This window comes from Corvus moneduloides, chromosome 2, assembly GCF_009650955.1.
Source record: "Corvus moneduloides isolate bCorMon1 chromosome 2, bCorMon1.pri, whole genome shotgun sequence".
Taxonomy (NCBI): Eukaryota; Metazoa; Chordata; class Aves; order Passeriformes; family Corvidae; genus Corvus; species Corvus moneduloides.
In genome coordinates, this window is record NC_045477.1 from 91440710 (window position 1) to 91466000 (window position 25291).

The 25291-nt window shown below is 40.9% G+C and overlaps 3 protein-coding genes across 5 annotated transcripts in view; 1 reads left to right on the plus strand and 2 right to left on the minus strand.

Annotated features, from left to right (window-relative positions):
• Positions 1–9161: 9161 nt before the first annotated feature.
• Positions 9162–14572, minus strand: LOC116440051 (cytochrome c oxidase assembly factor 5). Its single transcript, XM_032100331.1, has 3 exons — positions 14206–14572; positions 13713–13796; positions 9162–11577 (listed from the first exon to the last, which is right to left on the minus strand). The coding sequence occupies exons 1-3, from the start codon at positions 14305–14307 to the stop codon at positions 11536–11538; spliced, it is 228 nt and encodes a 75-aa protein (XP_031956222.1). The 5' UTR covers positions 14308–14572; the 3' UTR covers positions 9162–11535.
• Positions 14280–19478, plus strand: UNC50 (unc-50 inner nuclear membrane RNA binding protein). The gene is given in 7 exon segments (XM_032100330.1): positions 14280–14437; positions 14439–14536; positions 15248–15531; positions 16389–16509; positions 18341–18480; positions 18555–18656; positions 19171–19478. Coding segments are annotated over 7 exon segments (1014 nt in total). The 5' UTR covers positions 14280–14305; the 3' UTR covers positions 19308–19478.
• Positions 19479–21476: 1998 nt separating this feature from the next.
• The window catches only part of MGAT4A (alpha-1,3-mannosyl-glycoprotein 4-beta-N-acetylglucosaminyltransferase A), a 662166-nt gene continuing 658351 nt past the window's right edge, over positions 21477–25291 (minus strand). For 2 of the 3 annotated variants that reach the window (XM_032100327.1, XM_032100328.1), the window contains exon 16: positions 21583–25153. In XM_032100327.1, the coding sequence (XP_031956218.1) occupies positions 25127–25153 (27 nt within the window). In that variant the 3' untranslated portion in view covers positions 21583–25126. Of the gene's footprint in view, positions 25154–25291 lie in introns of all 3 variants that reach the window. The other variant, XM_032100329.1, reaches the window with a different exon arrangement.

Genomic DNA, 25291 nt, shown 5'->3' on the forward strand with positions numbered 1-25291 from the left:
GGAACTGATTACAGTTGCAGGATGCTGCACAGTTTGCAACACCGCAGTAAGGGTACCTTAGGTATAAACTGCCCCAAGGAATTGAAGTGTGCTGTTTCCAAAGATTTGCAACATCAGTACATATATGCTTCCTATAATTAGTCATATAGTGAGAAGAAAAATTATTCTTCTAAAAGTTCAGATGCATGGTAAAACATATTATTTTGTTAAGGAAGACTAAAATACCCATGCTTGTGAGAGCTGATGACCCCAACAGCTCTAAAACCTCTTACCTAGCAATGGGAGTTAGCAGCATGCAAACCTTGTACCAAGCCTTAGTCTGCAGGTTCTCACTCAGAGTGACACAGCCCCATTTGCTTCCCATATGCTCAGATTCACGATGCATCTGCCAGGGAAGTCCAGCTGTAAAGCCCAGCCCCAGCTTCTGCATCCTCCCCAAGCCCACTCCAGCTAGAGCTACAGGTTCGCAATACTTCCAGATTTTTTTCAGAAATTACAACTCCAAAGTGCTCCACTGGCAAATGCTACGTAACATTGATGAGAAGCATACTGGATGAAGTTTTCTATCACTATGTCCTGTATCTCTTTCTATCCTCCTTCCTGTACTCTCTTACCCTCTACACTCATTTCCCTTCACATCCTTCCTCTACATCCTCACTCCTTTTCTCCTATGCTATGCCCTTTCACCTCAGTCAGTTACCTCCTTCACAAGATCTGTTCTGTCTGCAACAAACTGGAAGAACACAGCTGTATTTAGAGAGAAGCGACTCACCCACAACAGGCTTCTCTGTGAGCACACCACAGTAACAGATGCACAAACAAGATGCAAGATGCAGGCATCCATGAGATATACAAGCATATCAAAGGGCTCATACTTGCATGAGTGGGGCAGGTCTAAACGTTAACAGCTCAAGAATGTCAATGTCTTTTTGAAAATACCTTGCTGGTTTCATATGAGGTCTAAGCAGCATCTCACTGCTGTACATAATAAGTACTTTTAGTGAACACTGATGCACATTCACAAACCTCTGTTGCAGAGAAATCCTTGGTCACATACTACAAGCTGGGCAGAAAGTCTCCTTCACCTAAGGTCAAGATCTCAACTTGCCTGGAAATTAGGGGAAAAATCACGTTACTCTCTTATATATCATCAAGACAGTTTTAGCTAAGTCAGGATGCAGCTTGGTACTTCAATTTCCCAATTCACTATTTATTGCATATTTGGTAACATTATCATAAATTCAATAATTTCACACTCAGTAGAAGTTCAGAAATAGCCTTCTTGCTGAGTGAATATACTTTACTGAAGGCTTCAATTGCTGTTTTCAGGAAGTGCTAATATATTTCTGTAGTACTGGCACCTGCCTTTCCTCTGCAAGACAGAGAAGTGGGTGGATCAATGGGCTGACAGAAGCACAATGTCCACCTGTGTTGGCTCATGGAACATCATTAACCCCAGTTTCTGGTAAAACAGAGCAGTAACTGCCAGGAAAGCCTGGAGTGTTTGCCTTCCATTTTCTCCTGTACACCTCCCTTACCATGTACCTCATAAACCACAAACACTGGCTATGACCCTACCACTCCCCTGTGCCGTCAAGACACATGCCCTATTCTCAGTCACGTCCTTAATTTACAATGCCCCTGTTATTTTCTGTACTTCACTTGATCTGCTCCTCATTCTCGACCTGCTTTGTCTTGGTTGTTCCTTGGTTTTGCCTCACATGCCACCAGTCTGTGGTGACGCTTCCCTCACAATAAGCAAAGCTCTACAGAGAACAGAACATGGGAAGCAAAGGAAGGAGGGCAGTGGTAGCAGGAACTGCCTGTGAAGCAGAAAAGGGAAATGCCTCCTTCTATCTGAGAGCCAGAAGAATCAACTTCATCTGTAGCAAAGAGATTATCATATTAGATAAAGCAGCAATAGGTGTGATTTAAACACATTTGAGGGTATGCCTCTCTGTCCAACAGATGTGAATGAAGCAGACACACCCTAAAGCTTTCTTCTTCCAAGGTCAACACTTTCCAACAGTGTTTCTGCAAAGGATGTCTGTTTGAGATTTAGGTAGATAATCCAACAATGGAGAGGAAATTCAGTTTGTCAGACAAGAAACAGGAAGGGAAGCGGCAAGCAGAAGCAAAGAGCGCATAAGACCGAGCTCTGAGCTGTGGTGCCTGTGTTATTTGATCTCCCACCTCCAAAGAAAACAGGTAGAGGTTTCAAACTTCATCTCCAAGCAAGGCAAATTCTCTTCATATCCAGTCAAGAAATGGGGAAGTTTTTCCAACAAAGACATCTACAAATGGGGTCCAAGAGATATCATTATACTCTAATGGTGTATCTTACACACTAGCAATTGAGCAATTAAAATTTGCTGTAGCAGAGCACAGCCCAGAAACCTGAATTAATCTTAACAAGGAAACAAGAACTGAAAGGGGATCCTTGACCTTCTCATTTTCCTTTCTAATTCTAGTACAATAATACAGAGACTGAGGAACCAGAACATACAGGAAACAAAGCAGTCATTTCTCCTAGCAGCCAATTCACTCCACAGGGAGAACTTCCATTTAATACAGCATCTGTACAATCAGACTGGACTTGAACAGGTCTAAGAGATGACTAATGACATCCAACCCTCAATATATCTGAGACCTTAAGACTGAAAATTCTGCTACCTGAGAAGGGGTACAGCCTTCAGTCTCAGCTGACAGCAAGTGAGACAGATATAAGCAAGTTTCTGCAGAGGTGTCATCATTGTCTTCAGTAAGGGAGCCAAACACCCTCTGAAGATGACATGGCTCTTTTGCCACACTTTGGCAGGGTTCTTTCTTTCTCCATGGCTCCCTGCAAGCTACCACCCACTACAGATTAAGTTAAAATTAGCTTATTAAAAATAAATTAAATCATAGGCAAAGTTGTCATGTATCTAGCAAAATGCAGACAGCCTAGATACAGATACTTGAAAACAGCCCTGAAATCATATTTTTCTATCAACTTAGTACTGCAGCAGGGAACAGTGAGTAAAAGAGGTCACATCCACCTCAAACTTTGAAAGTGCCAGAACTTCTAAATTTAAGAACACTGAATGTCAAGTTCCTGCCAAAAATACATATGCCCCCCCCGCCTGCCATTTGCTCCCACCTAACATTTGCATAGAGAGTCACAGAGACTTGTGAAAAAACTGGCAAGATATTGCATTCTCTGAGTTCCTAGAAGCAAGGCAGCCCACTGAATTAAGATCTTCAGAAGCAGGAAGAAAAACTTAAGCTTTTAATTAAGAGCTTTTGTGAAAAGCATCAGCACACAGTTGTTCTGCAGTGGGAAACTGCAAAGTAATCTTTTTTTCAGCACAACAGGGTTTTTTAGAGTTTGAGGGCAAAGATGAGTTTCTCCCTCTGTTGCTTAAGAAGTAACCCAGCAAGACCTTCCCAGCTGGGTCTCTGCTGCCGGCCTAGACAAGCTCAACACCAGAGGCTTTCTGCAGAAGGATGATATCGGCCTGGGGATGGAGAGCTTCCGTCAACACCGTGCTGGACCACCCAGGCAAAAGCCCCTCTAGTGTCTCTGCAGTCCACGCTGGGCTCTGATCAGCATATATTGACTTTGTTCATGGTACGGGGGGAATGTACGCCACTGGGATAAAGCTTCAAGTTCATTCTTAACGCTGCTCCGCCAAACCCACATAAGACGGATGAGGGTGCATCCGTACTGCAAAGGCATTTCTACCATATTTCACAACCATATTCCAGCTCAATAAAGGGGCAAAAATCTGAAATATGCACCAAACCAAACACACCATCTGCTTCCTTTTAAGGCTTCTCAACATGGGAAAGGAATCACGAAACCCGGCCTGTAATAAATTAGGGAGGTTAAACATCATCCCTGTATTCGATGTCTGGCTCCCGCGTCCCCCCTCGGACGCGGCTGTTTACGCGCTGTACCATCCACACACGCTGTTCACACGCACCGCCGCAGCCCGGCACGGCTCGGGACGAGCCGCAGTGAGCGCCGAGCGCGCACCGACAGAGCCGGCAGCGCTGCCCGTGACAGCGCCGGGGCCGAACCCCGGCGGGCAGGGCCTCCCCAAGATGGGGGCTCGGCCGTGCGCGCCCGGCGCGGAGCCGCCTCCCGCCGCAGCCGCACGACCCCGCCGCGCTCGGCGACCGCCCCCGCCCGGCCCCGCACCTTCTCCCCGCTGCCCCCCGCTCCGCGGCCGCCCGGCCGGACCCCATCGCTCACCTCCGCAGCCGCGGCTCGCCGGGCACCGCCCCGCGGCAGCCACCGGCCCCGCGCCCCAGCGGCTCCGGCGCCCGCCCGCTCTGACGGCGCCGGGAGCGGCGGCCCCGCCCCGGCCCTGGCCCGGCCCCCTGCGGCCTCAGCCGGGCCGGCAGCGCCCGCTCGGTCCGCCGGGGCTGGAACGGGAGCGCTTCGGGCTGCCCTCGCCGGCCGCCCGAGCCAGGGTGTCAACTCCGGCTCCGGAGGATCCAAAAAATATAGAAACTAGGATTCTCTTGTATGTTCATCTGCAGTCAAGCACTGGAGGTTTTGAGAAAGAAAATGTCACCGGTCTGCAAAGCACCCACACCACGGCTATGATGTTTGAGCCAAATTATTTGAGCCAACAATCCAGATTTGGTTTTGTTTTCTAATATTTTATCACTGAATCAATTATATTGGAAAAGGCCTCTTAGATCGAGTCCAACCTATGACCATATCAACTAGACCATGGCACTGAGTGCTGCATCCCGTCTTTCCTTGAACGTCTCGAGGGATGGTGACTCTACCACCACCCTGCGCAGCCCATTCCAATATCTAACCATCCTTTCTGTGAAGAAATTCTTCCTAATGTCCAACCTAAATTTCCCCTAGCACAGCTTATCACTGTGTATTCTTGTCCTGTTGCTGGCTGCCTGGGGGAAGAGGCCAACCCCTACCCAGCTACAACCTCCTGTCATGTGGTTATAGAGAGCACTAAGGTCCTGCCTGAGCCTCCTCCAGGCTAAACAGCCCCAGCTCCCTCAGCTCCTCCTTGTAGGACATGTGCTCCAGACCATTCATCAGTTCCACTGCCCTTCTCTGGACATGCTCCAGCACCTCATTGTTTTTCTTGAACTGAGAGGTCCAAAACTGGACACAGCACTCAAGGTGTGGCCTTGCCCATGTGGAGTACAAGGGGAGAATCACTTCCCTAGTCCTGCTGCTCACACTGATACATGTTAGCATGTTCTTTCTTTCCATCCATCCATCCATCCATCCATCCATCCATCCATCCATCCCTCTCCACACTTGAAGTTGCTCAATAGCCTGTCTCACTCACGTGCATGTGCTGAAATTGCTGTGTAGCTGGAACCAGAGCTCCATTTCTTAACCAATTTCTGTGCCATGCTGTTATGAGAGATTTATCATGCTTGAGCAGTGTTAAGAAACATTTGAAAGAATGTAGGAAGAGGTCACAGTCCAGCTCTGGCTCATTCTATTATCTTTACATGGTGCACAAAAGCCAAGGAGAACACAGGTTACCCACAAATTATCTTGTGGGAACTCCCAGGAGGGAGGTGAGGGGCTCCTGCATGGAGGAAAGATGCTGAAGTGGGGAATTATGCACACACACTTGTCTGGATGCCTCCAGCCAACCGTGCATGACCCAGAGGACCACTGCCAAGAACCAGCTAAATCAGTCCCAACACTGCTCTAGTGTAAGGATTTTAATTTGCCTGTTGCAGTTCCCTCGTGCTGGAAGCTGCCAGCTGAAGTTCCCAGTACAATGTGAATTGGGATAGAGAAGCCAGGAGAGGCAGCTTGAATTTTTCATTTTTCTTTCTGCATGTCATTGGTGAAATTCCATTAAGGACTCCCTGCTTCAAAATCACACAGAACTTAGAGAGAAGAGGTGTTTTCAATCCATAGTTAAACATGTGGAATTTTTCACATTTACCTTTGCACATAGTTTAGCACAAAGCTAATGAACCCTGCCACGTTTTAACAAAGAGACAGAAAATAAGAGTTCCTCTGCATACCATGCAAACTTAAAGCCATCCTCACATAAAAATATTAAATATACTTGGTGAGAACAGGCTAGAAAGCAAGTAGAAATTGTGAGCACCCTTCAATTTAAATACAGATCTGACAGCATTAAGAAGCAAAAAAATCATAGTTTATTTGCAGCTGATGACATTTTCAGTCATCATCAACCAAAATACAACCTTTGTAAACAGCAGCCTTGGACAGCTCCCCACCAAGGACTCTGGAAGAACGATGTTTACTACTGATATTAATTTAGTATTAGGGAACCGAAACAGCACTAAAACCCAAGGGATCAGAAGGGCCTTATGTTGCACTAGTGTTGAAGGAGAATGTGGAGAATTACCATGTTATTTGTAGGCAGAGCAGTCTGAATTACCCAGGGCAAAATACAAGAAAACCCAGCCGGGTAGGAATGGATAGGCTAGAAAGGTTTTCCATTTACCTCATTTTTTTGTTAAGATTATGTTTTCTTCATCTGAGAAATCCGTAAGTAACAAATCTAACAAATAGAGGGGAGTTGTATTTCAGTAGAGTTCCTAGAGAGCTGCTCTGAGACCATTACCAGGTTTAAGATTATTTCACATTTTCTTCAAAGGCGTGTAAGTATGTATAAACTCACTGACAATTTTATTTGTGGACAACTCAACAGCTGATGCTGTGATAAACAAAAGAACTAGGCTATCACATAAAAGTTCTGGAACAGATGATAAAGCATACTGTTCAAAACTTTTACTATTTTTTAATAGCCAAATCTCAGGTTATACATCCAGGAAAAGAACACAATGCTATACCCTGGGGAAACAAGCCATACACTGGGAAAACATCACAGTGAAAAGCTACTGACTGAAAAAGGCATCAGGGTCATAAGGGACAGGGAACTGAACACAAGATACCAACTCAACATAGTGTGTTAAGCGACAAAATGTGACACTCACCTCGGAAGCACAATCAATAGTGTACAAAGAAAGCAGGGGATTTACCTGTATGTAGATCAATGAACAAATCTGTAATAGAAGTTTATCTCCTTCCTAAAAGCAGATGGCAAATCTGTGAAGGGACTAAGGAAGGCAGGTATAACACAAGATTTTAGGAAGTCAATCCCTGCACTTCATTGCAGAATATTAAAGGCTTTTTTTTTCTTTTACTTTCAAATGCATTCCAGCAGGAAAACATAAGATACTACTCACTTCTTTGTAGAGCCATCCCCTCTTCTTCTCCCAGATGTGAAAACTGAAGTCAAATTCTATCCACCAGACAGACATGCTCTTTCTGCAGAGGGTATACTAGCTATTGAAATATTCTATCAAAACATAATTAGATTTTATGCCCTTTTCAAGAGCTGATGCCTTCCTCTGGCATATAAACCTTCACAGGTCAGACTACATGAAAGGTGTCAAACTCTTACCTTAACTACTACTATAAAGCAGGAAGGGACCTGAATGTCCAGTCTCAGCTGATAAAGGGCTTTATGGATTTTCTGCCTTTATATTGAACAACACAAATTTATATACATCCGATAATCAATCACCTCACCACACCACTTACCCTCATCTTCCTCAGCATGCCAGCAGTCCAACAGCCTGTAACAAATTTCTTCCTGCTCAGAATCCCAGAAATCATCCTGCTATGACTGTTAGTGATGTATGGCTGCTACAGAACCAAAAGCCTGAGACAATAGCTAACACATCTTAGACCTTTGTGACCTCAGAAAGACTTCAAAACTTTCCCCACCAAAAAAGCCTCAAAAATTCCTGTCACAAATTGACTTGGAGAAGTTCATATTCCTCTTCCTTTGAGTGGTAATGAAGGACAACACAATACGATTTTACAGTAGCACAGTTTATCATTAGAACTTACTAACTGCAAGTCAATTTCTGCTTTGCTATTTTTCCGTAGCTCTTTTTAAAGCAATAGTAGCAATATTGCAGATTTTTAATATCTTGTTCTAGGTCACAGAGATTTACTTGTATCATTTCCTCTGTTACTAAAAATCTTTAGGGAAATCATTCTGTTTCATTTCACTGCAGCCCATTAGTACCTACAGGCCAGGCAAAAAAGAATATTGCACAGGAAAACCTCCGTCAGGACACACCAACCTCAGCTTGAAATAAAAATGTATTTTTAATGTTTAGCTATGAAAATACATTATTACTTGAAATATATTACCTTCTACTAACCTGATTAAGCAACTATTAAAGTGCTAATCTTGTTGCTTCTTCCACTTTCAGTGTTCAAGAGCATTATTAATGAATCTACTGTAAATCCTGAAAATGAAGCATAGACCTCTTCAAGAAGCTGTGTTTACAGAATTTTCTTCCTACAGACTGTCAACCAAGTCATTGAGGAGTGTGCCACTTACAGAAATAACTGGTTAATTATTTTCTGAAGATAATAAAACTATGCCAGAGACAGAAAATTCAGCAGGCAGATTTGGGAAAAAGAAAAATGAGGAAGGATCTTAAGGTTTCTGGCTATTATTCTGTCAACTACAATTTATGACTGGAATTATGGTGTTGTGTTCTTCAGCTTTAGACAAGACACATATTTACAATAAATACATGCATTCTAAATGACCACATATCAAGGCAGCATAAAATTCATCATGTTAACAAAGCTGCTACAGCTCTGTATTTATAAGTTTTCTAACCACAAGCTTAAACAACAGATACTGTTTACCACCTACATACTGCGGCTGCATTTTTAGATTATGACTTCATTTAATGCTCTTCTTATGAGTAAAAGGTGTCAATCTAGTTTGTTCCAGGCTTTCACTGAAAATATATTATTTTAAATGTTTTCTTTGGAAAAAAGCATCTCATCCAATCTGCTACTCTCCAGAAACTTTAAAAGTGAAGAGAGATTTATGCCACCCAGTGAATAATGAAGCTCTTTGTAATACAAATGCACCCATTCTGAAGCAGAAAATATTTCAAAATTGAGAGTTTTTTAAAGATGCTTTGTTTTCCTTTTGAGATGCACAACTGAAATACTAAGTGTGTGATACTTTTTAAACACCAACCCCTTTTCTTTCACTTTTCAACATATGTACACATGGGCCTTCGTTAAACAGACTCATATGCTTATTGCTCTGTACTAACTTGAAAGAACAGTTAACGGCATAAAAGATTTTCAGAGTAAATGACCGTAGCCTATTTTTTATTATCATAAACATGTGAGCAGGTCTGCAATATGTGTTTACAGCTCTGTAAATACAACTGTGTTTGCAGGATTGGACCACAGAGAGAACATTTTAATTGTTGAAACGAGATGTTGTAACACAGAGATGTCCTAACACTGATAGAGCCACAGCCTGTGAAGTCAGTCTCAACACCATTTAGGACTCTGACTCTCCATCATGGAAAACAAACGGGAGGAACAAGAGCAGCAGTGAAAGGTCTTTACAAACTGTGTCCTTTACTTATTCAATACAAATTATTAGCACTACTTATATCTGTGATTCTAAAACCAGTACGAGCCTTTTGGTACCATGTCAACCATTTCTCCTCAACAACCCAATTTCACAGATTCCATCTTGAAAAATCTACCAAAAAATAGAAACGTGCACTTTTTTTTAGTAAAAGCCAGTAGTGTAGCACAAGGCACAAGACAAAAACATCAATATGTTTAAATAAAAACATTTTGTGTATTAGGGAAAAAGCTGTAATCAAATGCATAGGACTTAGGGCATTAGTGGAACAATTATTTTTCCCAAAGAAAGCATTAATATCTCTCAAGTAGGACAGCACTCAAAGTCCGAAGATAATTATATAATTACTTATCTTAGACAGAGTATTATGTTACACTATATTGGAATTGAATAATAGTCCCTTGAGCAAATCAGTATTTTGATACCTTTACAGTATTTTCACACTGTCCTAGGTAGTTTAGTGAACCATTAGGAAGTTTTGACACTAACATTCTATTGGATCAAATAATACACGTGTTCTGTTAATTATTACATCCTTAAATATCCAGTAGATTTCATTTTAACGCTTGATCTCCACTGGACCAAGCCAATTGCTAAAAATAACTACGTGCTGTCTACGATGTAGCAATCTTCCTGCTCCCTTCCAAAAGGAGTTGATGCAGCACCATTACCTGAGGCTTAGTCATTGTGGCTGAGAAAGGAATAATTATCACTTGAACCATCAACCTACAAACCCCCGCAGTAGGGCAGACCATGGAAGAGTCCTTGACTACCAAACCCCTGTATCATTTCCACTCTTCTAACTGACATTTAAATACCTGCCATGTGGCTTTATATTTATTTTTAGTTCCTTTTAAATTTTTTTGCCCCATGGAAAAGGCTTGTGAGTAATACTTTGGAATTAGAGTGTAAAGTTAAAGAGACTCTTATAGACATCAATTATCATTTTAGTGTATGTAAAGAGATAATATGGTAACTAGGTTGTGGAAAACAAAGGATGCTTACAGCACTTGAACAAATGAACTAGCTTCCATAGGATCAAGAGAACACAAAAATGTGAAATCAGAGTTATTTAGATGGCAAAAATAAAGTCCAACACATACAAGAAATATAAACATTCTCTGACTCATTACAGAACAGTTGCTTAAGACAGAACTAAACAGTCAACGTGTGCTCATTCACTGAAGTAATCAATTTTAGAAACAATAAGTGTTGCATGCATCTGCTCAAACTGAATGTAAATCAGACACTTGACTATAAGCTTCAGCCAAGAAAAGAAGTTACTACAGCTCTCTCCTCTCTCAGTATTTCCTCATCTTCTTTCTAATCAGCTTGTCTGAAGTTATTTGAGTTTCCACGTGTAAGAGTTACACTACATTTATTTCTTAAAGGCTTGTAGAGGCAGGGACACTGGAGGAAGAAAAAGGAAATGCTCCTCTGGAAAAACAGTTCTTAAACAGAACCAGTTAACATTGACCACAGTCATGGTTTAAGCACTACATAATGCTTCTTACTCCCATAAATCCCACTTCCTTACCAGTGGGGGACTGAAAAACATTACCATTCCCATCTATTACAGATTAATTGGGTAGAAAACCTACTGGAGAGGAAGCAGCTTGCACACACATTTTACAACCTTGGTCAACTCCTCATCTCTGAAAACAGTTCTGTTCTGAGGAACCGTTTGAAATACCCATCTACTAACGAAACTCTTCCTCAACACATCAAGTGAACTCTCAGTTCCATACCTTGTATTATTTCTAATAGTAAAAGATGATCAGAATTTACAGTAAAGTCACAAAAGACCACTTCAAAACAGAATGACACTCTGCAGCTTGTTCTGGATTTCACATTTTTATTGTAATTACATAACAAGTACCCAGAACTTGCAGCTTTATGCTTGCCTTCTTTTTAACATTTAAATGCACATTGAGGTCAATCTGTTGGAATACTCAGGAGCAGATACCTTCCACAAAAACACTGCATGAAAGGATGCAGCAGGTACCATCTTCTTACTTTAATCTCTGGTTTGTGTAGAGAGTTGATGAATCCCGAATTCCCATGGCTAGGTCTCTTGATGAGGACTTCAGTATCCCTTCCTTCCTCTGAATCTTGCCCTGGTATCCAACTGAAAATTGAAGTCAATATATTAAGAGCAGGTATTTTCCAAAAGAAGTATTGTTGAGTGTTCGTGCTACCTTGGCACTTTGTACCATCAGAACAAAGGCCAGAAGAAAGCTGAAGAAAACTAGTGATACAGCCAACAAGCTACAGGGGATTCCAATGAAAGAGACATTATATGATCTTAAACCTCACACAAAATGAAAATTATGTGATAAGCTTCCTGTGCATTCTGAAATAAACAATCTAACAACATAAATGACAGAGCAGCAAAGTAGGATAGAAAGGAATACATAAAAAACAAAGTAGTGTAACTCTGCTTAGATCAGCTTTACAAATGTAACTGATAAACTGAAGGAGGAAAATTCAGATTTGGTTTAAGTGGGAGTCACTGTAAATGTCCGTGAGGAGAGGGATAACTTAAATATACAAAGTTTCTGGAAAAAATAGAAATAAATCAGTAAAAACAGAAATAATATTCAGCTTGTAAAATCTGCAAGTTTATTCTTGGCAATTACAGGAAAAGCATTTCATGAAAGGCTGAAGATGAATGTAAAGCTAAAATAAAAGCCACAGAACTTACAGAAGCTAAACTGCAAGTTCTTTCTCAATGCAGCAGAAAAACATACTTTGATCTTGGGAGAAATCTTCTGAATTTAGATAGCCAGTCTTGAAGATGGCAGTAACAGATTGCAACTCAGCCATATTCTGATATTAGACTGAGAAGGTTTCTTCTACCACCATTAACCAACCTTCCAGAATTCAGAACTGCAGCAAAATTTGTAAAGAGCTAGACTCATGATGACACAGCTTGTCCAATAACCAAGCAGCTTTCACTTTAAACTTTGGCCCTACTTCGACATGTCAAGTGCACTAAAATTTACTCCTCTGGTAAGACTTTCTCCTTCCTTGAAAAGAAAACAGCCTCTAGGCAAAACCCCTGATGATTTTAGCATACTGTAAATTGTATCTGCTTTTAGCATCTAACGTGGTTTTGCACACTCTTTAAGTTTCACTATTATAACAAATAACAAATTTGACTGAGCATGATTATTGAAATTTACAGAATTAACACGACAAGAAAAACATCACTCATCAGCCTTAAAATTTGGGAGAGTTAAATAAAATCATTTAAGAGCCAGGCTTCTTCCAGCATGACTGGAGACATGTAGCTAGAAACTTAGTTTCATTAGGCTCCCTTAACAATCCATAGACAGCAAAATACAGGCACATCACCGGGAGATACATATGTTGCTACTGCAGCTTTACGGAGGTACTTCAAACTTTGAATACACAGCATTTTCCCATCCACAGAAATAATAATTTGTCACTTTGTGGATTATTATGGTTCATATAGGAGAGGTACAAAAGCTGCTATGACTAATACAAAATGGAAGAAAAATTTAAGGTACCATTTCAGCTGTACATTCTTCATTATGTATCACATCAGCTAAAAATATAAATAAGCCCTGCACTTCCCATGCTTAGAAAGTTTGAATGCCATCTTTACCGCGTCTTAAATATGTTTTAAATGTTATGGAAACACAAGCAAAAAAACTCTGGACAAGAAACTCCTATCAAAATAGGGAAAACTTTATCTAATTACAATTTTAAAAATTACTTGTCATTACCCTATGGGATAGTTCATCATATAAAAACACAAACTGTTATTTATCATGAATTCTAGGACTTCAAGAAAATTAATGATTAAATATGAACTCAATGCAAGATCCTGTTTCAATAGTAAAAGTCTCACTTCATTTCATTGAAACGTTCTCTATATGGATGCTTTTCAATGACCTTACAGACAAGAAATAATTTGTTGATATTCTTCCAATTACCTGATCTACTACTACTTTTTAACACAAAACTTTACTAAAAACAATAGTGAAAATACCTACCTCACTGTTACCTGTGACATTCTAAGCCTAAGCCAATCTAAACATGCCTTTTTTTCAATTTCTCCTACTCTCCAGCTTCTTCATGAGAACTGAGTACAACACCCATAATTTAATCAGGATTCAAAGGCAAGAGCTGTTCTGCTTAATGACACCTGCCTTACTGAAATAGTGTTTTCCTTCAAAAGAGGGGGAAAAGGACAGGAAACATCCAGGCCAGTAGCAGAAGATGCATCACGCTTACCATTGATCTTTTGCATGCAAAGAATGTCACTTGCAAACTCCTACAGTGTCCTTCCCTCAAGCATTGTTTAGGGCTTTTGTTTTCCTAGTAGATGAAAAAAGAAGTGATTAAAATTTTGATTTCTGCAGCTCGTCAAAGAGACATCAAAATACTTCACAGAATGATAGAACAGAGTTGCCGAATATTCTGAGTTGGAAGGCACCCACAAGGATTATCTAGTCCAACTCTTAAGGGAAGGCCAATACAGGGATCGGACCCACGACCTTGGCGTTATTAGCACCACGCTCTGGCCAACTGAGCTGATTTGGGTTGGAAGGGGCCTTTGAGGATCATTTAGTTCCAACTTCAGAGAAGTTCACTGGGGATTTCGCTTCGGTACGGTGACTTGCACTCTCCTCTCAGCTGTAATTCCCCAAGCTGCTGCAAAAACGAGGTAAGAGGCCGTAAAAAAGCGACCTGCGGGTGCCTGCCCCGGGAGGGCAACCGCGCTCACCTGCAGGACGCAGGGGCTCTCCAGGAGGCACTGCCGCAGGTCCTCCCTCACGCCGCCGCAGGCGCGCCCGTCCTCCTCCTTATCCTCGTAGTACTTGGGCATGGCGGCGAGCCCGGCGCTACGCCCCGCTGCCGCCCGCCCCGCGGCCACCGCCAGCCGCGGCCTCCATCCCCAGCGCTGCGGCCGCTTCCGGCGGGGGCAGGAAGGGACGGGGCGGCTCCGGGAAGGATCCCGAGCGCCTGCGCCGCGGACGGTGCCGGAAGGCTGCGGGACGCGGCCGTGGTGGCGGTGCCGGGCGGGGCGGGGGTCGCGCTGCGGACCGGGGCAGCAGGTGAGACCCTTAGCGCGGGGCGGGGCTCGGGGTTGCGGCGCTGCCCGGCCCGGCGCTGAACGCGGGCCCCGCTGAGGGGGGGCGGGTGTTTGTCAGCAGCGACGGCCGGGCCGCTCCTAAGTCACGGAATCGTACACTGTTAAGGACTGGAAGGTACCGTAAAGATCATCTGGTTCCAATCCCCCCACCGTGGGCAGGGATGCCTCCCACTAGACCAGGTTGTTCTAAGCCCCATCTAAACTGGCCTTGAACGCTGCCAGGGTTGGGGCATCCACAGCCTCCTGGGCAGCCTGTGCCAGTGCCTCACCACCCCCACAGTAAAGAATTTCTTCCTTATATCTAACCTAAACTTCCCCTGTTTCAGTTTGTACCCATTACTCCTTGTCCTATCGCCACAGTTCCTGATTAAGTATCCCAGGTTCCCTGTTTTCCCCCTTCAGATACTGGAAGGTGCTAGGAGGCCTCCACGCAACCTTCTCTTCTCTCTCTAGGGCTGAATTGCCCCAACTTTCTCAGCCTGTCTTCATAAGGGAGGTTGTCCAGGCCTCCCGTCAACTCCATGGCCTCCTCTGGACTTGCTCCAGCAAATGTCATTGTTTATACTTGTGCTCAGTTTTTGTCACTTCAGCATTGTGGCCTTCGTCACGTGATTTTATTTGTAGCCTTTATTATGTGCAAAATCAAATACATCTTCTGAAATTCCTTCTTTAGCAAGATGCTGCCAACCACGCTGGTTAATTCTGGGAGCCAGGGCAATGGTGTGCTGAGCCCCCGAGATGCTGCGAGGCACACGGCCGGAGCAAAACGCTACAAGTACCTCCGGAGGCTCTTCCACTTCCGGCAGATGGACTTCGAGTTTGCGCTTTGGCAGATGCTTTACCTGTTCACGTCGCCCCAGAGGGTGTACAGGAACTTTCACTACAGAAAACAGACAAAGGACCAATGGGCGAGAGATGATCCTGCTTTCCTAGTGCTGCTCAGTATCTGGCTCTGTGGTGAGTGCAGGAGAACAGACAGCATAAGGAAGAGGGAGGGAAAGTTTAGGGATGAATGTTTATTTTCCTTCTAGTAACACACACAGAGAAAAGGCCAATTTTTATGGATGATCTTTTAATCAAAGTAGAACAGAAGAAAAAGGCCTAGCCTTTTTGAAGTTAAGGTGGGAAGTAGAAATCAGAGTAGGCTTAAGTAGTACTCTGCAGTTTTGAATTGATCTCTCTGTTGCAACTCATTTTTTGTTGCATTTAAAACTGCATAGTTCACTGTAACTTTACAGACAGTAAGAAAACCCTATGCCACACGGCAGTGTTTTTGTTAAAAAATACTGAATATTTGCTTTACCTGAATATTATGGATAAAACACTGTTTTTACCATAAAGGCCCTGATGAGATTCTGTATATTGCAGAATAAAGCAATAAAAAAAGGAGCTCATATAAATGACTGAACTACAAATTAAATAAGTATTGTCTCAGTTGCCTTCTATTAAATAGTGTATTGCTGTTTGTAATAGAAAAACTCTTAACTGAAATAGAATTACACATGTGGTTTGGGTTAACAAGGAACTTTTATAAAACAATGTTCTATTGTAGCATTGTGTGAATTTAAAAAAAAATAGTTTGGGTGGAGCATTACAATTAGACCCAAGTACAGATGAGCATTCATATTATGAATAAATTGCATTATATCTAGTTTTTGGTGGAAAAAAGTGAGCTGTTGGACTGAAAATCTCAGGGGAAAAATAAAAAGGAAACTGGAGATTTTGTAACAGGATGCTCAAAAAAACCCCCATCAGTTTAAGATCTGATGCTTTCTTTTCCACAGCTGACTTTAATAATCTTTCTCTGCTTTCAGTGTCTACTGTAGGATTTGGATTTGTGCTGGACATGGGTTTTTTTGAAACAATAAAACTGCTACTTTGGGTTGTATTCATAGACTGCGTAGGCGTTGGCCTCCTGATTGCAACTCTAATGTGGTAAGTAGTGATTTCTGAAGCCAAATTCACTATTGCTGTTCAGACACAGAGAGTCCTCTGCTGTTTGTGAGACACTTGGTTCTTTCTTGGGGTAAACTTATACACAGGTATTGACCATAGGTTTTATGCTGTTGTAGTAATTGTTTCAAAATGATACCTTAAAAAAGAACACACCTCTTTCTTTACTATTTCCTACAAAGATAAATGGTCAGAAGGTCTGTATTATGATGAACATTCCAGCTTTTTTTCTTTCTTCTTGAGCTGGTTCAGTAGTAATGCCAATTAAAAAAAAGGTGGTTAAAAAAAAAAAAGCTGTTTAATCGAAATAATGAGTGAAAAAGTCTCGTAGCATGAGCCTGAGGATGATTCTGTTTATGTAGGGCGATATACACATGGCCCGTGCTTCTTGCTGAAGATTGTAGCTAGTGCCACTACAGCCACATCTGTTCTGTCTTGTGCTTGGCAGCTTTTTGCTTTGTTGGTAGTTGCTGCTAGCTTTATCCTCTACTGTCCAGAGACTTGCAGAAGTAGAGAGGCAGGAGCAGGTCATTTCACAACCCAGGCCTCATCAGCACCATAGATGTGTCCTGCAGCAGTGAGGGAACCATGAAGTGACAGGAAGCCTGTGTTTCTGGGGCAAGGGGAGGGCACCAAAGAAAGAATTTTTATTTTACAAGGAACTTCAGAAAGCAAGGGCATTTAAGAGTTCTTAGTGATGGAGCTGACATCTTAAAGTGATGATAGCTGGAAAAGGGATAGATCCTGACAGTGGCCTCAGGAACTCCTGCTTGTAATTGCAAAATTGAGAATGAGGCACATAAAAGAATTATAACTGATAGATGAAAGGTCCACCTGACCTATGCTCCTGTCTGGGACAGCAACCCATAAATTGCTTGGGCTAGAGCTTATAGTGATGCTCCCTGCCACCATCCTCAGCAATTTGTGCTTCAGGATGCAGTCTCCTAAGCCATGAAGACTTCAGCATCTGCTAATTTTCCTCTGTCTTTTAATCAGCCTCAATACCAGTCACCTGGCTCAAGTTTGTTTCCTTTCTTCCAGTACAGGCTCACTTTTTTTCCCCAAAAGCTCCCCCCATTCCTAATGAGTCTAAACCCCTTCTTGCCTCACCTCTCCTCACCTTGCACCCAGGCTCTGCCTCTTCGCAACCCCACCCTTGGCACAAAGAGTAGGTCAGAGGAAGCTTCCATGAAAACTCTGGTCTCTTATTTCTGAGCATCTATTAACTTCTTGTTCCTCTTCTAAATGGGATAAATATTTTGATGTCAGCAGAACTTAAGCTGAAGGAAAGAGCCTTGAGGTTCATTCAGTAGCCTGTAATACTGGGCAGTGCACATTGCATTTTGCACTTCTTTTCAGTAAGAACAGGCACGTTATGACCACTCTCCTGGCCTCCTCCTGTCCTTGCAGTGCATCAGTTCTGTAGAGATGAAATAAACCATCTCTGTGTGAGGTGTGCTGATCCTGTACAAGCACTTCACTGGTCATCTCCCTGTGTGTACAGAGAGAATGAGCTTGTGGCTGCACTGATAAATTGTAGCACTGATCTCTTCTTTATAAAGAGTTTTGTTTCTGTATTACCCGCAGGGTATTTCAGCTGCCTGTAGCATGCAGGGGATGTGATGATAGTTTTAACAAAACCATTTTAACCGTAGTCTGGTCTGCATGATTCTTGCATGTTTTTTCTCCCAGACAGCAGAAACTTTGTGGTGGAGAGTTGGGATCACATACAACTTACTACATCAAACCTATGTTTTGTCAGTCAGCTTTATAGCTTCATATTAACAACAGTCTCAAATATCTTTTCATGTAGGTTCATTTCAAATAAGTACTTAGTGAAGCAGCAGAACAGAGATTATGATGTGGAGTGGGGATATGCCTTTGATGTACATCTGAATGCTTTTTACCCACTTCTAGTCATTCTGCATTTTATCCAGCTGTTCTTCATCAACTGTAAGTAGAATACTTTGAGCTCTGCTTCAAAATGGTACACTATCAAAACAGCTGAAAGCAGTTATCTCTTGCAGATGTCATCATATCTGATTCTGTCATTGGGTATTTTGTTGGGAATACGTTATGGCTGATTGCAATCGGCTATTACATCTATGTGACATTCCTAGGATACAGTGGTGAGTAACATCAACTTATTTTGTATTTGTTTGACTAAAAAGAAGAGCATGTTTTCAGGCTATTGATTTGATCTTAGCATATTATTTGTAAAGCAGAGGCTTAGCTAAATGTTGAAGTAATTATTTCTTTGTGGTAAATGAAGTTTGACAGAAATGTACCAATCCATGGTTGCAGGTGGGTGGACATATTAACCAAAGAATTTATATTCTCCACCTCACCTTCTTTTGTTAGACCTGTAGCACCACAACTTGGTTTTCTTGTTCCTCTGTAAATCCACTTGAAGATGTTTGCATTAGATAAAAATTCTGTGATGAGTTTAAGACCATAGTTTTAGGTAAAGCAGTTCCCCAAAGCATTTTGTGATAACAATAGGACTTGCAGGGCAGAGATGTCAGAGGAGGACAACAGAGCAGAACTATTTTTTATTGCTGCCTTGCCCCAAGGCTACTCTACATGAAGCACATTTTTAAAGAGCACTACTTTATACTTGCTTCAATATTGCTTCTGTTTCAGCGTTGCCCTTTTTGAAGAACACAGCCATTCTTTTGTATCCATTTGCACTTCTCATCATGCTCTATTTGATCTCATTAGCATGTGGATGGAACTTCACCAAGATGCTTTGTTCCTTTTATAAATACAGAGTGAAATAAAACCAGGACTTCATGTATCTAATGTTTATTTTGTTTCTACCTTAGCCATTTTGACAGTAAAGAAAAAATTAGGAACATTTTGTAAATGGTTGTAAATTTCTCTTTATTGTAGATAACTGTGTAAAAAAAGTTTGAAGTGTCCTTTTTTATTAAAATATTTACAACAGTAAACATGTTAGCAATTTTGTTCAAATACTTTCGCAGTACATTCCTAAAAACAAGTTACTTGTACGTTTCTGTAGCTTAAATTTAACTGCAACAAGTCTATGTAGCATAACTTTTACTGCAGATACTTTGCACATACTGGCATAAGCTCTACATTATGAGGGGTTTAAGTGACATCAAATAGCAGTTTTATTGAAGAGTAATACTGGAATACCTTGCCCTGGGACTGTGTGAAAGTATAGATCCTAATAGTGTTGCAATGGTAAAGCAACAACTGTCTCTAGATACAGAGAGAGGACAGGAGACAAGAGATCTGTCCTCTCCTTGTATGAAAAATTGTGAGAACAGATTCACTTTAGTGACTACTTCAAATATACATGGACAATTCTGGCACACAGAAAAAACAGTGATGAAAGGCACAATTAACATGACCCTTATCAGGTTTCCAAAGATAGCAGCAAGTTTTTAAACCCAATCTCTAGCAGTCCGGTGGGTATTACTACATCCACCATTCGGAGTGGCAGGTCAATGAACATGGAAGGGAAGTACAAGTTGGTTTGGCTACAAGGGTGGGCTCATGGCAATGCCTGCAGCTGTGAAGTCCACAAGGCAGAAGTATAAACTGACCACTACAAACAATACCTTATGGAAAGTGAAGATGACAGCTTTCCAATGCAGTGTTCAGCATGAAACATGAGCACTAGGATTCAGTTTCCAAAACAACACAAGAGTAAACTGGTTACAGTAAGACAATTTCAATACTAGAATCTGATCTCTAAGGAAAAACTATAATTTATCTTAAAATACCAAATATGCTGGCAGTGCATCTTACAGTACTGTGTGTTTCAGCCACTGTTAAGGCTTGAAGAGATTCATGTTTCCCTCTCAGCAGATACTGAGCAATGTTCTCCTTTAAACAAGGAAAGCCACTGAACTGCTGATCCATGGAAGGTGAAGGATTCCGGTCAGGATCTGCTCCATCCCTGGCTAACAGCACGAGCTCCTGTCCTGCAGGCAGCTGCAGCCTAACTGTACATCTTTTCCCTAACAGGAATCCTAGCATCAGTGATCACCCACTTCAGTTCAACAGTAAAAAATACTTCATATTTAGTGCCCTATGATGTGATACCATTGAAGGACTCAGGGCCTGTGTACCTTCCCTTTAGAAATATCGAAGTTTTTCCCATGGAAAGAAGGTTTCATCATTCTCAAGATTAAGCTACTTTAACTTCCAGTAGCTCACTGTTCACAGCAGAAATCAGCAAAACCCTTTAGTGACCACTAAGGTTGGAAAGGTGACACTCAAGGACTAATTCACCAGGTCTCCATGGGCTGTGTGTTTTACATCAGCAATCCATGCTAGCCTGAAAACACCAGTTGTTTAATAGCTTTTCAGCCTTATGCTGGTGATTGTAAAGATGATTTAAAAACACAAGGACTTCTTTTTTCCCCTTTCTAGCTACAGTTACTTGTTCTAGCTTTTTCAGAATACATCCTTCCTATTTTAGGGGAGCAAGGTTGGAAAAGATTCCATTTTTCTTTTCCCCCACAAGACTAAAATAATACTTTCCAAGTTGGAGGCGAACTACAAATTACTAGGATACTTCATCTGGAGGAAATATTTCCAACAAAATACAGAGATTACTGAAATTATAATATATTTGGGGGAAAAAATAAAAGAAGGAAACTGTTACACAGTTGTTTAATTTTTCCAAAGACTAATTAACTCCAGGTCATTCAAGGAACTGTGTTTCACACAGGCAAAGTATAAATTGCTTTGCTCTAATCTGACTCAAGGTATTTAAAAACTGCTTTGAAACAGCTAGACAAGCAGTGATACAACAGAAGACTCCAGTCTTTTCTTGGTCCATGAATCACATCTATCTGAATTTTTCTAAGCCATCATTAAGTACAGAAAAAAATGAATATATCTATAGGAATTTTTTCCATCAATGAAAACACACAGTTGAGATGCCTGCAAAAGCTCAAAGCCTTATACAGTGCTTTAGAAACACTCTTTAATTATCACATCCTGTTCACATTATTTACAAAGTTTTCAGTAGGATGACCCACTGAATGAGCAAAGCAAGATTATACTGACAGTCTTGTGTTTCCTTGGTCCCCAAGCAATCCTTATCAGCTCAGAAAAGCAAGTGTTAGCATCAGCCAGTCTGTTTGGCATCCAGTGTAAGAAGTTCATTTGCCCAGATAATGAAGGTTTCTGGCTATGCCTTTGATTTCACAAAAATTTGCTTTTCTGAAGCTTTAACAGCATCAGAATGAGCTAACAGGAGCATAGGATAGTGCAGTTCATTTTGAAACACTTTCCATTATTGGATAACTGTAAGATTCAGCGGTCTCAAGGGGATTTTTAAGGTCACAACAAAAATAACTTGAAACTGAATACATGTAGGGAAAAACTCCCCCAAAACAGTAATAGGCTTAAGATGCTGTTTAAGATCTCTTATGGTAATACTGTCCCTTACAATGGAGACGTGCAGGAGACACCGGCCCCACTGGTGCAGGCCCAGTCACAAAGAGTGCCCGGGCTAGAGGCTGATGAGCCAAACAGCCCAAGTGTTCTTACTTCACTATACTTCCAGGAAGGAGACTTGCACTACTTTAGCCTGACTCGGGAATTGGAATTTAAAGGTACAAAGCCCAAAATAGCTGTCTGCAGAAATAATTAAGATAGAAAATATTTTCCTTGCTTTTTTCTATTTCTCAGCAAAATTTCCAAGCAAATTTGCGGAAGTAACTGATTACACCAGCTCTGAATTTACCTGGATCTATGAAATATAATTTTTATTAATGTGGCACATTTATCCAGAGAGCCTATAAGCTCAGGAACATTGAAAATATTAAAGCAGCCCAGAGTATTTTCAACTCCTGCTACTACGACGTAATAAAAATGCACCAATCTTTAGAAAACAACCCACATTTTACCATGCACTAGTTAATTTGTTATCTTGGATAAATTTCTTCTCAACGTTTTTGAAAACTAAAATATACTACTAACCAGAGTCTTGCAGTCAACGTGGTACAGATTCTATGTATTTAAATATATTAACAGTGATTAATCTTAACTGCTGTGAAATACAGGAACAGTGATGCTTTGAGAATAAGCACACAGTGTTCTTAAACAAGTGGGTACCAGTAAACTTCTGGACTCATGGAAAAATGGAAAAGGTCACTGTCAGCAAAACTAATTATATTAAGAAACTGCAGTATCTAATGTATTTCTGCAGTCTGGATTGTAATAAATAACCCTCGTTAAGTAACTTGCAGCACTCATTCACAGACTCAGCTGAGAAGAAAACCTAAATACTTTTCTCAGACCTTTGCTAGTTAATGTGTGATAAAAAGCCATCGCATGTTGATAATTTGATGGCAGGGCATTATACAGGGAACCAACAGGGCTGTAGCACCACAATAGGCTCAAAGTCACACAGGGATTCAGAGCCGCGTGACCCACATTCCAAAATCCAAGAATAAGCTCCATTTATGTGACCAGTGCTTAGCTTATGCCCACAGTCTTTATGGGCAACACAAGCTTTCCAAGTAGCATTTTATTTACATCACCTGATGCAATCAGGAAAAGTAAACAAGGCTGCCTGGTATCTAACTTTTCTTGAACTTACACCAGTCGGTCTAAAGAGAAGGTCTTACCTCTGTGTACAAATCTTGACTTCCTGTGTCCCCAGACAACACAGATAATCTGTACAACAATCTGTAGAAGTAGTTAAGTTCTTCAACTTGAATATTGCTAAACTGTCAAAGCTATGGCACAATTCTCCAACAAGGCAGAAAGAGAAGACAGGTTGATGCTATAACCCAGTGAAGGCTTGCAGTGCTAGAGAGGCAGGTTTAGGCTCCTGCTCCTTATAAACATATCAATGAAAGAGGCCAATCTATCAGCTGAACTTTAATGGGGAATTTAAGACCCCTGCTCTAGATCAGGGAGCATGCAACAGGTTTTGTGCATCTGTGCCCTGATCACAAAGACATTAAAGGTCTTTCCAACTTAACTGATTCTATGATTCTGTGTTGGGGGTAGCAGTGTTGTTTTTCCACAGAGAAAGCTGGCCAGGGTTTTGAAATGTCAATTCCAGTAGGCTGGTTCACAGCACAACTGAGAGTACCTAAGCCAGCATGGATGCCTCCCTCCAATGACAGTCAGGTACTTCATTCCTATTAAAGGAAGGAATTCCTGCCTCTTTTTCCAGGCCATTTCTGACTAATTGAAATCTTGCCATGCCTGAGTCCTTACACATAAGCACCTAAGCAGAAAGACTCTTAAGAAAAGCAGCAGCATTAGTACTGCAACAATTCCACTCTGATTGTAGTCCAGATCGTGTTCTGTTCCTGACTGAATTTCTGATTCATTTAAGATCACTGCTGTTTCCCTTGAAACAAAAAGGCAGGGTACTAACTTGAGGCCAAATTCAGTTCCTACTATAAAGTTAGTGCAAGTTACCATACTGATCCATAAAGGAGTCAAACTAAGACCTTGTTCTTGAACAAAGGAAGAAAAAAAACTGTAACTACTCACTAATGTGTCCAAAGTAAACACTGCAATAACAGAACTTTTTAAAAGGAGACTTCTGTAGGTCAAATATATCTACTGTTCATTCTTTTGATAAAAGGTAACCTCTTGTCACTCCAAAGCAAAGCTGGAGAATGATTTTCTTCAGTACAGAAAATGAATTTGTTCAGCCTAGGAAATGTTTACAAATATTTTTAGAAAGAACTGGTTTGGGAGTAAAAAAAAAATTATTCTAAAATGCAATGGAATCAAATCTAAAATCACTGCAGATTTAGTACATAATATGAAACAAGACATTTCAACATGCTTTTTATGTGGCTACAAACTGTACACACTGGAATTTCATAGCCCCAAAGAATAATGCTCTTCAGAACTCTGTTTATGCCTCTGAACATCATTCAGATTCTGTGTATAAAACTACATAATTTAGAAACTTAATCTTGTTTTTTTAAACATGGCAGTATATTTGAAACATGGTATTAATTTATGTTTGCATCTCCAAAGAAAAATGTAGAAAGATAACTTAAACTAGAGAATTCATAAAAAAACTATATCAATTTAAAATTTTACTGCATAAAAATATGTACTTTTCAAATTATTTTAATAAATTAAATATCCCTAACATTTTTAATATATATCCCTGACAGTCTATAAAAGAGGGTTCTTGTTATAGAAAATAAATGGAACTCCGAAAGGACCCCCTTCATAAAACTTATTTAACAATAATTATATTTTTTTCTTCTTCAAGGAATGTAATAATATGTACAACTCTATATTACTATACTATCAAAATAGTACAGGTTAAGCGTAGCAGGGTTCTGTAATCATAAGATGGTAAAGTCACATTACAGTGGAGGACAACTTGGGCCTCGGACGAACGTTATCAGTGTGGAGCATCAGTTTCTGGATGGATCAGATAAGAAGGGGTAAATACAATCTTCTCATCTACAGTAGATTTCACAAGAGGTAGAGTTCAAGTGAAAAAGAATGACATTTGGAATAAGGTGCATGCTCAGTATTTTCAATGTGTGACTTGCTAAGGATGTCAGATTTCATAGGAAGAGTTTTCAAGGATTCTTTTTTTTTCCTCTAAAGCAGATTTCCACGATCAGTTTGTAATCTTTTTAATATGAATCTGAAATAGAAATCAGAAAACATAAGTCATGGTTTAGTGTATTACATTTCTGAGTAATAAGAAGTAACTAGTGTTAGCCAAAAGTCTGAGCTTCAAAACAGAATGAAGAAATCTCCCATTCACCAGTTATGTTTTCAA

Excerpts from the sequence above, each read along its gene's own strand:
- LOC116440051 (XM_032100331.1), bottom strand. The coding sequence starts at position 14,307 with ATGCCCAAGTACTACGAGGATAAGGAGGAGGACGGGCGCGCCTGCGGC. Across the intron at positions 13,797-14,205 it reads AGAGCCCCTGCGTCCTGCAG|GAAAACAAAAGCCCTAAACA; the intron begins GTGAGCGCGGTT and ends TTCATCTACTAG. Across the intron at positions 11,578-13,712 it reads TTGCATGCAAAAGATCAATG|TTGGATACCAGGGCAAGATT; the intron begins GTAAGCGTGATG and ends TTCAATTTTCAG.